The 18959-nt window shown below is 35.8% G+C and overlaps 1 protein-coding gene across 1 annotated transcript in view; it reads left to right on the top strand.

Annotated features, from left to right (window-relative positions):
* SPATA16 (spermatogenesis associated 16) overlaps window positions 1-18959 on the top strand; it is a gene marked incomplete at its 3' end in the record, with an annotated part of 224474 nt that overhangs the window by 79241 nt on the left and 126274 nt on the right. Inside the window, exon 3 of the mRNA XM_082655288.1 lies at window positions 18229-18318. Within this exon, the coding sequence (XP_082511414.1) occupies window positions 18229-18318 (90 nt within the window). The remainder of the gene's footprint in view (window positions 1-18228; window positions 18319-18959) is intronic.

The following is an 18959-nucleotide window of genomic DNA, read 5'->3' as shown; positions in this document are numbered from 1 at the left end:
AAAGAAGGGGGAAAGGTATTTGGTTTTAAGACTGAGGGCAAAAGGATAGTGTGATATAATGCAAATTATTAAACAAGTACGTCCCATGTGCCTCTTCATCTTCTTTCTTGTAGTTAAAGCCTTCATGCAAAGTTTACTTGTACAGTGGTCCTCAAACTGGCCTTCTGACCCCATTATATTTTTACACACTACTGAGGATCCCAGAGATTTTTTTGCTTTATGTAGGTTATATTTAGAAAGGTTTATCATATTAAAAAATAAAATTTTAATTATAAACTTAAAAATATAGTTACTAATTTAATAACAATAAACCCATTATACGCTAACATAAAATGCATACTTTATTAAAAATAAGTATATTTTTAAATGCTCACAGGAGTAGCGTTGTTCTACATTTTTGCAAATCTCTTTAATAGATGGCATCATAAAAGAAAACTGGGTTCTCATATCTGATTCTGCATTCAATCTGTTGCAGTATGTTTGAACTATATGAAGAAATCCAGTCTGACACAAGATGTATTGTTAGAAAAGGAAAGAGAATGTTAATAGACTTTTCAGATAATCCTGAATATTCTTCTTTGACACTATACCAAGACTTGACAAGCAGTAGTTTCTTAAAAATTAATTGCAATGTGGATTCTGAAACCATATCGATCAACTTGTACTCTGCTTAATTAAAAGCCATTGGTCTTCCTTACACTTTGAATGGGTTGTTTACCCATGCATGAGTTAGTAACATTATACATTGGTTATGTGGGAAATAATGCATCACTTGCAGATTTCTATTATGCAATAGTAAATTTCAAAAATCCCACATGTTAATATCACCAGTATCATCAGAAAAGTCTTTAAGCATTGGGTGGCTGTCAAGCTCACAGTGACAGATATAAGTTTTCCAAAATTCTAATTTTTGCTTGAAAGCTCAAACTTTTAGCACTGGCAATAAATACTGTCAGTTGTGTTCCTTTAAGTGACAGGCACACTCATTTCATTTTCAAGAAATGTATGCCAAATTCCAAGTCTGATCATCATAGTTTGCTAGTTGTTCTTCCGAGTAAAACATGATGTTCCATGGAAACAGCATCTAGGTCAGCTCACAGATGCAAACAATGGCATGAGTGTACAAGTGCTTTTCCTCAAGGCAGCCATCATAGCTTGTTATGCTGGACAGAAGGGTTTTCTGCATATGTCCCTTCTCATCACACCAAATATTAAAAAGACACATACTCAAGGGTTGAGATATGTAATTTTGGGGGTGGCAAGTGCATACAATGGTGAAGAATACACTCAATTTTTCTACAACCATTTGCTATCACTGATTTGATTCCTGCAAAAGAGCCAGCAGTTTTACCCACCATGGCTTTTGCAACATCAGTGCGAATATCAACACAGTGAAAAAGGAAAACGATATCTTAACATTATTATAAAAATAATAATAATATTGTAACACCCCCCTTGGCAATCTGAAGACCGCACTTTGAGAACCACTGTACCAGTTTATAGCATACACACTTAGGATCCTCCCAGCCTTTGTATCTCTCATCTTTCTTCAGAATAGTTGCAATGACTGTCTTCTTAAAAAGTGTTTCTAAATGAGGTATTACTTCACACCAGTCAGAATGGCCATCATCAAAAAATCTACAAACAATAAATGCTGGAGAGGGTGTGGAGAAAAGGGGACCCTCTTGCACTGTTGGTGGGAATGTAAATTGATACAGCCTCTATGGAGAATAGTATGGAGGTTCCTTAAAAAACTAAAAATTGAACTATCACGTGACCCAGCAATCCCACTACTGGGCACATACCCTGAGAAAACCATAATTCAAAAAGAGTCATGTACCACAATGTTCACTGCAGTACTAGTTACAATAGTCAGGACATGGAAGCAACCTAAGTGTCCATCGACAGATGAATGTATAAAGAAGATGTGGCACATATATACAATGGAATATTACTCAGCCATATAAAGAAACAAAATTGAGTTACTTGTAGTGAGTTGGATGGACCTAGAGTCTGTCATACAGAGTGAAGCAAGTCAGAAAGAGAAAAACAAATACCGTATGCTAACACATATATATATGAAATCAAAAAAAAAATGGTTCTGATGTACCTAGGGGCAGGACAGGAATAAAGATACAGACGTGGAGAATGGACTTGAGGACACGGAGAGGGGGAAGGGTAAAGTGGGACGAAGTGAGAGAGTGGCATGGAAATACATACACTACCAAATGTAAAATAGATCGCTAGTTGGAAGCAGCCACATAGCACGGGGAGATCAGCTCGGTGCTTTGCGACCACCTAGAGAGGTGGGATAATCACAGTGGGAGGGGAGACGCAAGAGGGAGAAGATATGGGGATATAGGTATATGTATAGCTGATTCACTTTGTTATACAGCAGAAACTAACAAAACATTGTAAAGCAATTATACACCAATAAAGATGTTTAAAAAAATGTTTCTATCATGTGCTTGCTATGTAATCCCTAAAGTCTTAATAATTTCTTCCATAAAATAAAAATCTTTTAACGAATGAACAAATCCTTAATAGGATTCTGCCTTCCCCTATAGTGAATTTATTACTTTAGCTAAGCAAATTTACATGGCACTTTTTACTACAGTTTACCATACTCTATCACCAAGATATTTGGGGGCCACTCTTCCAATTTGGATTTTCTACCTCTCTTCCCTAAATGTAATCACTTCAAAGTGCAGCTCAAGACTCACTTCGTCCAGACGTCTTTCCAAAGTTTGCAGTTTCCGGTCATTTTAGATCCTCTACACAAACCTTTTGGTTTTTTCCATTGCTTTCATGTGCCCACAACTGTTTCAAGTTTCACTTTATTTACTGTTGGTTATGTGTGTATTTCTGTAATTTTTACAACTGGATTAAGACTTCTTTTGGAGGCTAGTTGCTTAGAACCTAACATAGCTTTTTAAACAAACAAACAAACAAATATATGCTGTTGTATTATATTCACAGAAATGGCAGCACTTTTAAAGATATCTGGAAAATGTATTCTTTCCAGAGTAATGTGAGATGACACCTTTTTTGGCACAGGTCACAACAGGTTGAGACACAGTACTTCCAGCCAAAGAGAACTGGATATCAAGACAGGAGATTTAGTCACCTTTGTCAACAAAAGAGTTAATAAACATATTAGAAAACCCCTTTGAATTTCAAAGAGAAGCCATTAACATTCTCATTTACAGTATTAGTAATTAGTAGACTTCCCTAATTGGAGTCACTTTGAGTGGTGACTCCCCTTATTTGGTCTATAAATAAACATTGTATCCAAAATCGAGAGCCTTTCCCATAATCAAAGTCCATATCCAATTCAAATTTGGCTTTCAATCTGTAAACTATAATACAGTATATAAACTAAGGGTTTGGCTAGAACGGTCACCCTATATATAAATGCAATGCTCGTTGTGGTACATTTCCACCAATTTTGTTAATTCAACAAAGGAAGATCACAGGCAATTGTCAGAAGTCCAAATGTTTCATCAAGCATGAGTCACATTAATATTTATCCTTTGGTATAGGAGCAAAAGGGGGCTTTATCGTAGGTAAAGTACTGTTCCTGGAAGACATTTATTAGTCTCCAGATCAAAATATCATGATGTCAATATGAACAATTTTAAAACTTAATATATGAATAGTTTTGACTGTGCTATCAAAAATCCCTCTAATTCTCATATTTTAAAAGAAATAAGCATCCCATTTCATTATCCAGTAAAACGATATAATAGAATTCACTATAATTTATTTCAGTTCATTTTAAAGATTCTTGCATAATTGCTGGTTGAAGACAGCATGAAAAATAATAGAAGGCAGGCAGACATTTATTTCCATACAATGGGGCTACTCAAAATATTAGTTTAAGTACGTATTTACCCTTCTGGTTCTTTTCTTTAGAACCTGTACAGTGTCTGGCACATGGTTTACTCTCAATAATTGTTGCTGAATGAATCATAAGTAATTTCTGGTAGGTTAGAACAGAGGGGAATTTAGTAATTGTACTTTTCAAAGCAATCATTCTAAAATGCAGCCCACCCAAGTAACACAGAGAATAGAAAAAAACATGTGCTATTTGTCATGCTGTTCTTGAGCCACCGCCACCACTACTCCAACTCAATATTACACAGACAGATGAACAGGGCTTTACATCTACAACTTTGGTTTCTGAAACTTGATAGCTTTTCTACAAGAGAGTTGATAGCTGGTATTTGGCTCATGAACCCTACAGAAAAGATAATAGGGCCAACACTGTATTCTTTTTTAAGAGAAAACGTCAAGAACAAAAACTGAAAATGTCAAAAGATAGGCTGATATACTGTATTACTTAAAGACTGTTTTGTTGCGAGACCTGACCAAGTGATTTACTAACAGCTTTTACTGGACAGTCTTTGGCTTACAATGTAGGTGAAAAATAAATGGGAATCCATTTCATGTTTACTGTATCTAGGCATCTGACAGATGGAGAAAAAAATGGGAAGACACAATTACAGTCTACAAAAATGTGGGGTTTTTTTCAGGTTTTCAAATTATGAAAACTAATTTTGTAGTGGGAATTTTTTTCAAAGGGTCTACTTATCTATATCTCTACATCCTTTTATTACATAAACTGCCTTTCATTCCTCATCACATCTGCCCACAGGTAGGGATTATGAAATTGTGTAAAGCTGACATTCAAATGGCATATAGGTGCAAAAGTCAGTGGAGAGAAGACCTGAGTATATTCAGGTCAAAACACATGTAGATCTCCCAGCGAATCTTAGACAAGATTGGGTTCTCTGGTGGCTCCTGAGGAAGACTGTGTTCAGTCACTCAGTAACGTTGCTTTATTCCACAAACATTCATTGAATGCCCATTATGTGTCACGAAATTGCTAGAGGTCTCCAATACAGAGTAAATAATAGAGTGAAAAAACGAAAAGAAATAGAGAGAAAAAGAAATGGTCTGCGTTGGTCAAAAAAGGCATATCATTGCACACTTCTAAAGATCCAGCAAGGTGCCATATTTTTGATGATTATTTGATATACGTTAACTGATGATATTCATGTTGATGAAGAATATGGAATGAATATGGAAGAAATGAATATGGAAGAATATGGACTAAAATGAATATGGAAGAATATGGAAGCCCTAAAAGCTCCTTCTAAAGGTTCCTATTTCTTGGTATTGATGACCCATTAAATCTGTTATCTGATTCCCTTAATCTTCACTCTAGTTTTCTAAACAAGGAAATCTCATTCTCAAATTCTAAAGTAAAATATACTTAAACATTGATCCTAGTCATTATTTAATGTGTATTCACTATTAGCTTTATAACGAGGACATACAATATAACATCTCCCTTCTAACTATGTATTTTTCAGAACTGTGACAATATAGCAATTTTTTAAGATATTTATCCTATTGACTCTCGGTCATGTCGAGAAATTAGGTATTTGTTGCTCACTTGAGTAATTCCATAATTCAATATTTTCCACAAATAATTAATTGTAATTTGGGGGATGAAAACATCAGGGATGATATTCAAGTTACTCCCCTATTTGGCTTCTTCTTTAAATTTGTTTTCTTCTGCTGTGCTATGTACATGATGGGATCTCTAGAAATAGTTGAGAATGATTTCTTGTTGTTGTTTCCCTAAAGAGTTAAGTTTGCTTTCATACTTTTGCAAAAACATGCTTTGCCACTAATTTGGCAGAGCTATATGCATTATTTGACAACAATCTACTGTAAATTTCTTATTTCAAAAGCCAATGCCTTTAATTCTAATTTTATGCTCTAATACTTCATAAAATAGTTCCATTTATCCCATGTAAATTAAATTGGGTCATTTCATTGTTCTGTCTTGCTTGTCAATGTAAGATATTTAAAGAGAGTACATGGACTTCTCGATTCTTCTCAATACGTTAAGGACTGTTATACTTTATTTTGGCTTTTAATTCTAATTATCAATCTTTCGTAGTGAAGCAAGTGACCAAATAAAATACAACCACTAAGATTTCATTGAATCCTTGTGTAGTGACAGCACTATTGCTTAAGTTTCCTTTACATTCCTATTCCTTTCACCCACCCAGGAATTCTGGTTACTAGATTGAGATTTGGTATTATACCAACAGTCCATGGGGAAAGAAGTTCTAAGAAGCAACCACATGGAACAATTGCCGATCTTTCTGTAAATCTGTTACTTAGGACACAGATTGTTACATTATAGGACATCTTTGGATAAGGTGATCTTTCCTGTTGTGCTACAAAAAATATTTGAATTGAGCAACTGGCTTATTTAAAACAAACTCTATGCCCTTCTTTCCATTAGCTACCAGCAAACCTAGAAGAAAACATGTAGTCCATGTCAACCAAACTCTTAGAATCTTGTGACACGTCTTTTATGTACTGACGTCATCTAGGTGTCAGCTTAACTTCCCTACATTTAATCTTGCTTTCCTCATTCAGTTATTTTTTTATTTTTAATTGTGATGAAACACATGTAATGTAAAATTTACCATCTTATCCATTCTTTAAATGCACATTTATTTTGACTTAACTTCATAAATATTCTATAAGCTGCCTTAAAATCTACCTAAAACAGAACATAAATAAATAATAAAATAATCACTCATTCTTCAATATTAGGTATTCTGAGATTTTTCTACAATATTTTAATTTTTTGGACCTTGTTATGAACTCTTTTTTTAATTTGTTAATGGTATGAATGTAACAAACACTGCTTGCCTATCTGAACAAAAATTATCTGTGTGGGGAGACAATTCTCCTTGGGTTGTAAACAAGGCATTGACTGGCCTCTGCTCTGAACTATCGTTTCAAAGATGACTGTGTGATAAACAACCTTGGAAGAAAAGGCAAGTCTGCTTATAGGCTTGAAAGATGAAGATAGTGTCTCCCTCTAGACCTATAAACAGGCATGCTTACAATCCATTATAAAACATCTGTATTCTGTAAGCTCAGGATTCCTCTCCTATAATGCAACCTACTGAAATATGAAGGCTGCACCTGGATTTCTTTGCATTGCTATCTGGGAATTTCAGCTCAAGGAACCAGTACAACAAAAGACTGATACATTGGCTACTGCTGTTGCTATGAGTAAGAAACTGTCCTTTGTCTCTAGCCTTGGAGGTTCAGGTCTTCTACAAGTACCCATGAAACTATGTCATGTTAACTTGTGAGCCTGAAAGTGGGGGGAAACTCAGACCCCTCACAGTGATCAACAATGTATTCTAAGAGATTTTTTGTGAATATCCTTGAAAGTCATTTAGCCTAATCTCCCACTCAGTCAAGAATTTCTTCTACACATCCTGACAGATGGCATTCTAAATGTCACTTCAGTGATTCCAGTAAAAGAAACTCTTCTCAAAGCCTACTGCATCACTGGTTGTTAAGTCCCTCCTTTTCTTGAATTGAACTACCTGTATCTCTATAATACTGGGTTTTGCCAGATCTCATCTGTTTTTACATAGAATAATTATTCTATTTTCCACACGGCAGGCCTTTGTATCCGAAAGTACTTACTTAGTCTCCACTAATCTTACTTTACTCTCTAAACATATCAATTTCATTCTATATTCTTCACACACTATGTTCTCTAGATCCACTGGACACTCTAGACACAACCCAAAACGGTTGTGATTCCCACAGATGTGTCTATATAGCTAAAGCAGAATTCAGTGGAAATATCATTTGAACAGAATGCCTTTGATTAATTTAACATATATTTTATGTACAGTTTTTGTAGCTCTGTCATATTGTCCTATCATGTTTAGCTTGTGATTAGTTAAAATATTCAGACTTTTTCCACATGGTCACACTCAAGCCATGATTATATTTGTAAAACTGATTTTTAGAATCCATAACATAAGATTTTTAACCTGCCCGTATCATTTTGAATTTTGCTTCTGTTATTAATGATATTATTCTTTGTTAGGTAAAATTTATGCCATCTAAAACATTTATAGGCAGCCTTTCAATCTCTTAATCTTAGTCACTAATGGAAATATTATCCACAAAAAGGGCTAAGGACAAGCCATTAAACTTGCATAATAATCTAGACTATACTTCAACAGTACTGATCAGTTGTTCAACAAGTTATCATCTATTGAATTATGCCATTATCCAGCATAAATATCACCATCTTATCCACAAGGATATCATGCTTTGGCGAAGTAAAAATGTTTCATATCCCTGGCATTCTCTAGGTCTACCAACTATTTCTCAAAGAATATGTCAGCATTTCACTAATATATTAAGAAGAATGTCATTCAGGAGAATGAGTCGCTGCTAGTTTACTTTGCTAATGGCTAAGCAAGGTAAAGGAAACTGAATTTAGGAATCTTGGCCTAAATAAGAAATTGCTTCCCTGATCCCTAATCTCAAAAAAAGACTAAAGCCTTAAGCCCCTGAAGTAGTGATAACTAATGTTCTCACTCACAGATTTCAGGCGTCTGATTGAGATGTAGAAGCAAAACACATCTGTCTCTGGGGCAACAGGTATGAAATTCTCCTGCCTCCATTGCCACTTTTGGATGTGGTTGGGAAAAGTCTATAACTTTATTGTGGTGATGGTTATAAACATGTCAAAATGCATCAAACTGTACACTTTAAAAAGGTGAATACTACTATATGTAGATTATACCTCAATAAAATTGACTTAAATAAAAGTACATTAAAATAAGAAGTTAATTTTCTAAAAATTAGAGGATAAATGTAAAGATGTAAAAAAAGAACATGAAATCAATATTGCCTTTAAAAACAAACTGAATTTTGAAATGGTAATAATCACCATTAAAACTTAGGTCTAGAAAGATCTCCCAAGGAATCTGAGTGAAGTAAAGGTATCTATCTTAATCCTTGACTTTAACATTCTGTTTATCAATTGAATGCTTTTTTTGAATAAGTAATTAATCCAAGTCATCCCTACAAAAGAAAAGGACAAAGGACACAATCATGTTGATAGATCCAGAGGATATTTGAAAAAAAATTAAGCATTTATTTCTGATAATTGGAAAATAATACTTTTTCTCAAATTAATTCATAATCATAATTATCAGTGAAGTACTAAAGCATCCCTAGATCACCTCACTTATTTAAATTCCTTTTAAAAAAATTTTAGCCTATGCAGTAAGAGAAGGAAAAAAAATGTAAATATTGAAAAGCAGTACCAAACTTCATTATTTGCAGATGATGTGAATAAAACTAAATTACTGCAATATTAAAAAACAGAGATACAAAACTAGGTAATTTTAAAATACATATCTAAATGCTAGCAATAAGAAGTTAGGAAGTATAATAGAAAAAATCCCATTCTTATCAGACATACATATGGTGCTTCTCAAACTTTACTGTGCAATCAAATTGCCTGAGGGTCTTGTTAAAATGCAGATTCAGTCGGTTTAGGGGTCAAGACTTTAGAGTTCTAGTGAGCTCCCAGGTGCGTGAGTGCACACTCACACACACACACGAATATTATCGGTATAATTCCCATCGATAATTTTTAAACTTTAGAATTAATAAGAAATTTATAAAACCTCTCTTTTTTAAGATCTTTATTGGAGTATAACTGCTTTACAATGGCATGTTGGTTTCTGCTTTATAACAAAGTGAATCCGTTATACATATACGTATGTTCCCATATCTCTTCCCTCTTGCGTCTCCCTCCCTCCCATCCTCCCTATCCCACCCCTCTAGGTGGTCACAAACCACCAAGCTGATCTCCCTGTGCTATGCGGCTACTTCCCACTAGCTATCTATTTTACATAAAACCTCTATTTTAAAAAAGGTAAAGGAAGGTTAAAATATTACTGGAAGACATAAAAGAATATTTGAATAAAGAGAATGTCAGGTTCCTGGATTGGAAGACAATAGTATAAAAATGTGTGTTCTTCCTAAAATTGCTTAATGCCTTTAACACCAATGAAAACCACTAAATGTGGGGGGGGGTTGCAACTTTTAAAAATGAAGATTATAAAGTTCATCAAAGAATAAATATGCCATATTAGATCAATTTTTTCACAAAGAGATCATTAGGCAGTTCTTTCCCTTCCAGAGAAAATTGACAAGAATTAAACAGCAGAAGCAAGAAGAACTACAATCTTGCAGCCTGTGGAATGAAAACCACATTCACAGAAAGACAAAATGAAAAGGCAGAGAGCTATGTACCACATGAAGGAACACGATAAAACCCCAGAAAAATAAGTAAATGAAATGGAGCTAGGCAACCTTCCAGAAGAATGCAGAATAAGGATAGTGAAGATGATCCAGGACCTTGGAAACATAATGGAGGCAAAGATCAAGGAGATGCAAGAAAGGTTTAACAAAGACCAAGAAGAATTAAAGAACAAACACCAAGAAGAATTAAATAACAAACAAACAGAGATGACCAATACAATAAATGAAATGAAAAATACACTAGCAGGAATCAATAGCAGAATAACTGAGGCAGAAGAACGGATAAGTGTGCTGAAAGACAGAATGGGGGAATTCACTGCCATGGAACAGAATAAAGAAAAAAGAATGAAAAGAAATGAAGACAGTCTAAGAGACCTCTGGGACAACATTAAACACACCAATATTCCCATTATAGAGGTCCCAGAAGGAGAAGAGAGAGAGAAAGGACCCGAGAAAATATTTCAAGAGATTACAGTCGGAAACTTCCCTAACATAGAAAAGGAAATAACCACCCAAGTCCAGGAAGCCCAGAGAGTCCCAGGCGGGATAAACCCAAGGAGAAACACATTGAGACACATAGTAATCAAATTGACAAAAATTACAGACAAAGAAAAAATATTGAAAGCAGCAAGGGAAAAACGACAAATAACATACAAGGGAACTCCCATAAGGTTAACAGCTGATTTCTCAGCAGAAACTCTACAAGCCAGAAGGGAGTGGCATGATATATTTAAAGTGATGAAAGCGAAGAACCTACAACCAAGATTACTCTACTGGCAAGGATCTCATTCAGAGCCTTCGGAGAAATCAAAACTTTACAGACAAGCAAAAGGTAAGAGAATTCAGCACCAACAAACCAGCTCTACAACAAATGCTAAAGGAACTTCTCTAAGTGGGAAACACAAGAGAAGAAAAGGACTTACAAAAAAAAAAAAAACCAAAACAATTATGAAAATGGTAATAGGAACACAGATATTGATAATTACCTTAAATGTAAATGGATTAAATGCTCCACCAAAAAGACGCAGGCTCGCTGAATGGATACAAAAACAAGACTGATATATATGCTGTCTACCAGAGACCGATTTCAGACCTAGGGACACATAACAGACTGAAAGTGAGGGTATGGAAAAAGATATTCCATGCAAATGGAAATCAAAAGAAAGCTGGAGTAGCCATACTCATATCAGATAAAAGAAACTTTAAAATAAAGACAATTACAAGAGACAAAGAAGGACACTACATAATTATCAAGGGATCAATCCAAGAAGAAGATATAACAATTACAAATATATATGCACCTAACATAGGAGCACCTCAATACATAAGGCAAATGCTAACACCTATAAAGAGGGAATCGACAGTAACACAATAATAGTGGTGGCGGGGGGGGGGCTTCCCTGGTGGCGCAGTGGTTGAGAGTCCGCCTGCCGATGCAGGGGACACAGTTTCATGTCCCAGTACGGGAAGATCCCACATGCCGCGGAGCGGCTGGGCCCGTGAGCCATGGCCACTGAGCCTGCGCGTCCGGAGCCTGTGCTCCGCAACAGGAGAGGCCACAACAGTGAGAGGCCCACATACTGCGAAAAATAATAATAATAGTGGGGGACTTTAACACCTCACTTACACCAATGGACAGATCGTACAGACAGAAAATTAATAATGCAGAGTGTCATACAAGAAACAATAGCTTTAAATGACACAACAGACCAGATAGATTTAATTGATATTTATAGGACATTCTACCCCAAAACAACAGATTACACTTTGTTCTCAAGTGCACAAAAAACACTCTCCAGAATAGATCAGATCTTGGGTCTCAAATCAAGTCTCGGTAAATATAAGAAAATTGAAACCATATCAAGCATCTTTTCCAACCATAACGCTATGAGATTAGAAATCAATTATAGGGGAAAAAAATGTAAAAAACAAATACACATGGAGGCTAAACAATACCTTACTAAATACCCAAGAGATCACTGAAGGAATCAAAGAGGATATCAAAAAATGCCAGAGACAAATGACAGTGAAAACACGACGATCCAAAACCCATGGGATGCAGCAAAAGCAGTTCTAAGAGGGAAGTTTATAGCAACACAATCCTACCTCAAGAAACAAGAAAAATCTCAAATAAACAATCTAACCTTACACCTGAAGGAACTAGAAAAAGAAGAACAAACAAAACCCAAAGTTAGTAGAAGGAAAGAAATCATAAAGGTCAGAGCATAAATAAATGAAATAGAAACAAAGAAAACAGTAAAGATGAATACAACTAAAACCTGGTTCTTTGAGAAGATAAACAAAATTGATCAACCCTTTTAGCCAGACTCATCAAGAAAAAGAGGGAGAGGACTCAAACCAGTAAAATTAGAAATTAAAAAGGAGAAGTTACAATGGACACCACAGAAATACAAAGCATCCTAAGAAACTACTACAAGCAATTCTATGCCAATAAAATGGACAACCTGGAAGAAATGGACAAATTCATAGAAAGGTATAACCTTCTAAGACTGAACCAGGAAGAAATGGAAAATATGAATAGACCAATCACAAGCAATGAAATTGAAACTGTGATTAAAAATCTCCCAACAAACAAAAGTCCTGGTCCAGATGGCTTCACAGGTGAATTCTATCAAACATTTAGAGAAATGCTAACACCCAACCTTCTCAAACTCTTCCAAAAAATTACAAAGGAAGGAACACTCCCAAACTCATTCTACAAGGCCACCATCACCCTGATAACAAAACCAGACAAACATACTACAAAAAATGAAAAGTACAGACCAATATCACTGATGAATATAGATGCAAAAATCCTCAAGAAAATACTAGCAAACAGAATCCAACAATACATTAATAGGATCATACACCATGGTCAAGTGGGATTTATCCCAGGGATGCATGGATTCTTCAATACACACAAATCAATCAATGTACTACAAACTGAAGGAGAAAAAACATATGATCATCTCAATAGATGCAGAAAAAGCTTTTGACAAAATTCAACACCCATTTATGATAAAAACTCTCCAGAAAGTGAGCATAGAGGGAAACTACCTCAACAAAATAAAGGCCATGTATGACAAACCCACAGCAAACATCGTTCTCAATGGTGAAAAACTGAAAGCATTTCCTCTAAGATAAGGAACAAGACAAGGATGTCCACTCTTGCCACTGTTATTCAACATAGTTTTGGAATTCCTAGCCATGGCCATCAGAGAATAAAAAGAAATAAAAGGAATACAAATCGGAAAAGAAGTAAAACTGTCACTGTTTGCTGAGGACATGATACTATACATAGAAAATCCTAAAGATGCCATCAGAAAACTACTAGAGCTAATCAATGAATTTGGTAAAGTTGCAGGATACAAAATTAATGCACAGAAATCTCTTGCATTCCTGTACACTAACAATGAAAGATCAGAAATAGAAATTAAGGAAACAATCCCATTCACCATTGCAACAAAAAGAATAAAATACCTAGGAATAAACCTACCTAAGGAGGTAAAAGACCTGTACTCAGAACACTGTAAGACACTGATGAAAGAAATCAACGATGACACAAACAGATGGAGAGATATACCATGTTCTGGGATTAGAAGAATCAATATTGTGAAAATGATTATACTACCCAAAGCAATCTACAGATTCAATGCAATCCCTATCAAACTACCAATGTCATATTTTACAGAACTAGAACAAATCATCTTAAAATTTGTATGGAGACACAAAAGACCAATAGCCAAAGCAATGTTGAGGGAAAAAAACGGAGCTGGAGGAATCAGACTCCCTGGCTTCAGACTATACTACAAAGCTACAGTAATCAAGACAAAATGGTACTGGCACAAAAACAGAAATATAGATCAATGGAACAGGATAGAAAGCCCAGAGGTAAATCCATACACCTATGGTCAACTAATCTATGACAAAGCAGGCAAGGATATAGGCTGGAGAAAAGACAGTCTCTTCAATAAGTGGTGCTGGGAAAACTGGACTGCTACATGTAAAAGAATGAAATTAGAACACTCCTTAACACCATACACAAAAATAAACTCAAAATGGATTTGAGACCTAAATGTAAGACCGGACACTATAAAACTCTTAGAGGAAAACATAGGAAGAACACTCTTTGACATAAATCACAGCAGGATTTTTTTTGACCCACCTCTCAGAGTAATGAAATAAAAACAAAAACAAACAAATGGAACCTAATGAAACTTAAAAGCTTTTGCACAGCAAAGGAAACCATAAACAAGACCAAAAGACAACCCTCAAAATGCGAGAAAATATTTGCAAATGAGACAACAGACAAAGGATTAATCTCCAAAATATACAAACAGCTCATGGAGCTCAATATCAAAAAAACAAACAATTCAATTAAAAAATGGGCAGAAGACCTAAATAGACATTTCACCAAAGAAGACATACAGATGGCCAAGAGGCACATGAAAACCTGCTCAACATCACTAGTTATTAGAGAAATGCAAATCAAAACTACAATGTGGTATCACCTCACACTGGTCAGAATAGCCATCATCAAAAGATCTACAAACAATAAATGCTGGAGAGGCTATGGAAAAAAGTGAACCCTCTTGCACTGTTGGTGAGAATGTAAATGGATACAGCCACTATGGAGCACAGTATGGAGGTTCCTTAAAAAACTAAAAATAGAATTACCATATGATCCAGCAATCCCACTACTGGGCATATATCCGGAGAAAACCGTAATTCAAAAAGAGTCATGTACCACCATGTCCATTTCAGCTCTATGTACAATAGCCAGGACATGGAAGCAACCTAAATGCCCATCGACAGATGAATGGAAAAAGAAGGTGTGGTACATATATACAGTGGAATATTACTCAGCCATAAAAAGGAACGAAATTGGGTCATTTGTAGAGACGTGGATGGACCTACAGACTGTCATACAGAGTGAAGTAAGTCAGAAAGAGAAAAACAAATATCGTATATTAACACAAACATGCGGAATCTAGGAAAATGGTACAGATGAACCAGTTTGCAAGGCAGAAATTGAGACACAGATGTAGAGAACAAACGTATGGACACCAAGGGGGGAAAGTGGTTGGAGGGGGGGGCGGTGGGATGAACTGGGAGATTGGGATTGACATATATACAGTAACATGTATAAAACAGATAACTAATAAGAACCTCCTGTATAAAAAATAAATAAAATTAATTTTTTTTTAAAAAAGGTTATGGGGCTTCCCTGGTGGCACAGTGGTTGAGAGTCCGCCTGCCAATGCAGGGGACACGGGTTCGTGCCCCGGTCCGGGAAGATCCCACATGCCGCGGAGCGACTGGGCCCGTGAGCCATGGCCGCTGAGCCTGCGCGTCCGGAGCCTGTGCTCCGCAACGGGAGAGGCCACAACAGTGAGAGGCCCGCGTACCGCAAAAAAAAAAAAAAAAAAGGGTATGTCATTTTAGAAAGCATTGAATAAAACAATAAAAGGATAAAAACTAGGCTTTACAATCAGCACTAGCATTTTCATGCCAAATATCTAACTGGGCATATTATAAGCACACAGTGAATGCTGCAATAATTATAAGGCAACCAAAAGTAATAAACTGCCAAATATAATATCTCATCTCAAATTTCTAAACTTCCTTTTACAGGTAGACCTCCACCTTTCAGGGTAGACTGGGTCCTGGTCTTTTTGGTCCCTCTTCTGAAGCTGCGATTTATGTGGCTTAGTATAGGGTGGTGTTATGGTTTAAGAGAGCCTAGTCTAGTTTAGCAATAGTGATTTCTAAACTCATGTCCTCTAATGTATTTCTTCAGCACCAAAGAAAGGACTTGTAATTACATGCAATTTTTAAAAAATCTATTCTTTTTAAAAATTACACTGAAGCAGTGTTTATCTCATCAACCCTCACTACCCACAAAAATCTCCTCCTCCACCAAGGCCACTCTGATCATTCCTCCTCTCCCTCCTCCCTCTATTGTATTAAACCCTTCTCTCACACTCCTCCTACCCACCACACCCCATCCTTTTCTTCAGCCTAATCCATTTTCATCAAAAGAACACATCCGGCAAAGCGAGATTCTTTGCAGAATAGCATAGCAAAACCAAAATACCACATCATGGGCAAAGAGATGTCAAAGACAAGAAATGGTCATTCAGTAAGGATTTTGTCTCATCACATTTGCAGACATTTGCTAAAAATGCATAAATGAATGAAGATTACAGAGTAAAAGGAAAGAATTAGCTACAATGTGGAAGAAAAAGTTCTGGTCAGAGTCGGAAGACCCAGGCCCCTAGACAGAGCACTGTTCTTTTCACTCTGATCTAATTTTACAAGATTACTTTTACACAGATAAAATACACAAACATGCTTTATAAATGTCCTTTTTCCTGAATTAATATAAAGTATTAGTAGTAGATATTAATAGTTCAGTATGGATGTGGAATAAACTTATGTAATAGGCTTTAAATTTCCAATATTTTAATCAACAAAGCAAATGGTCTGTGTTCTTGGGAGATTAATGTATTCATTTGTACAAACTACTAAGCATAGAATGCAGTGAAACTTTACTAACTCCGGCCCCGCTAATTCAGAAATCATAAAGAAGGAGTAAGGTGAAATATGAAGTGCTGTAGCTAGAGATGGGAACCATAATAATAACCTTGAAGCAGCGTTGCAACTAACTACTTTATGATTTTAGAGAGGTCCCTTAGCCTCTCTGGATTCTGTTCACTTGTGTTTAAAGTGAGCTGAATTATTCAGTCAATCCATCTCATCGTCATATAATTCTATGATTCTATGTACGTCAGATAGATGCTTCTTTTTTTACTTTATTCTTTCTATAAGCAATGTTTCTGGGAATGGAATTATTCTTGTCTGGATTTTTTTTAGTCTGGAGTTCATGAATAGCCTTAAGGGGTCACATGAATTACCTAAATTTGGGCAACCATGTTTATGTGCATTTTTCTGGACAGAGATCCATAGCTTTCATCCAATTCTCAAAAAGCTCTGTGAACCATCCCAGAAAAGATTAAGAACCACTTACTTCAATAATGAACTAATTCCAAGTGATTCTCAGCAACTTGTAAAAACAGGCTCACAAAAAGATTGCTTAATAATCCTGTGTTGGTTCTGTAACATTTGTATCTTACATCAATAACACAACACTCTATTATGATATAAGCTACACCTTAAAATTTAACAAATGGCTGTCTCCTCATTCGGGGATGAATCATGGTCTATATCTGTCTAGTTCACCTCATTATATCAAATGCCTTGAACAGTGCCGGGTTCTCAGTGAAGCAAGGAAGAGGAATGGCTGCCAGTTTATCTCTGGAGGAAGAGGGCAGCTATGGAGTGATCATCATCTCATCTGAGCTGGAACTGAGACTGCAGAACGCTGAGATAATGAAAAAATCAGCAAGCAAGGATAGATAATCTTATCCAAAAGTCAAGCCTTGTAATTTCAATACAAGGAAATGGAAACCCAAAGTGAACAAGGGTCTTACCAAAAGTGGCAAGTTCAGGACCAGATTCCTTAGCCAATGGTACAGGGCTCCTTCCATTCCACTACATTGTCCAGCTGGGGGAAGACACAGAACCCAATGTGCAGTGCAAGCAAACATGTCATCCAAATTCCAGTTCCTTTCTTTTAACTGAAATTCAGCAGCTAACAATTTCCCCTTCATTATAGGTAGACATACCATAAATATGTCTACCTGTGATCTTTGCCTGATTTATTAATATATAACAAACAAAATAACACCATGTCTTATATGTAATATAAGTGGATTCAAATTTGTTGCCATTGTTATATCTATAAAAGTTAGCCTGTGTTATAAATATAATTGCTTTTATCATGCAAACTTAATTTTTCAATAATGCTTGTTTATTTGTCTTAACTGACAATTACAGGAAGAAAAATGATCCATTTACTAGTTTATCTTTTAACATATATAGTATGTAAAATTGAATGAATGTTATTTCATTCCTATACACTTCTGGTAATTGACTTTTAAAAGCTTAATAACATTTGCATTTCTTTTATCTTTTCAGGAGCATTGTTTTAAACCCAGCCTATTTCCGAAATCATCTTCGTCAGGCAACAGTGTTTCGATGTCTGGAGAGATATTCAGAAGCTGCCCGGTATGTTTGTTACAACTTTTGTGAAGACTTATTTCGAGTTAAACTAATTTTATTCTCAGCTTCTGGTAATAGCGTAATAGAACTTTCCAGTTCTCACATGGAATATGATTTTACCAGAATTATTGTCTTATAAACGTCAAACCAACAATTATTGACTATCTTTTTCTTTAATTAAAGCCACTCTGTGTTCATAGCTCTTAGTAAAATTCAAACTTTGCAGCCATGAGGTCACTGATAATGATGGGAAAACTTCCAGGGAAGATTAGAAATGAACTTGACCTCTTGCTCTCAAGTACATTCCTGATCCTGGTTGTAAGGACACAATTTTGTGGCTATCTCTTTCTTGAGTTCTGGAAATAAAATCCAACCCACATGAAAAGGATACCAGCTGCCCATTTCTAGAGAAGACGGCATCAGTTATAACACCAAAGGTTGTTAGAGGTGTCCTAAACTGTTGTCTCTTGGACCCACAATATGTTTCATAAAAACCTGGTGAAGAAGCTCCTGATATTCTCCTCCCCAGAACCTAGACTTACGGCAAAGAATTGCAAGATTTGTGCAACAGCCTCAATGCTACACTCAGAATTCCTTTGCACCTGTGACAACCAACGCTTTTTATTCCTGAGTCAAGATCATCATAT

The sequence above is a fragment of the Grampus griseus genome (assembly GCF_964374135.1).
Source record: "Grampus griseus genome assembly, chromosome: 5".
Classification (NCBI taxonomy): domain Eukaryota; kingdom Metazoa; phylum Chordata; class Mammalia; order Artiodactyla; family Delphinidae; genus Grampus; species Grampus griseus.
This window is presented reverse-complemented; position numbering and strand designations above follow the sequence as displayed.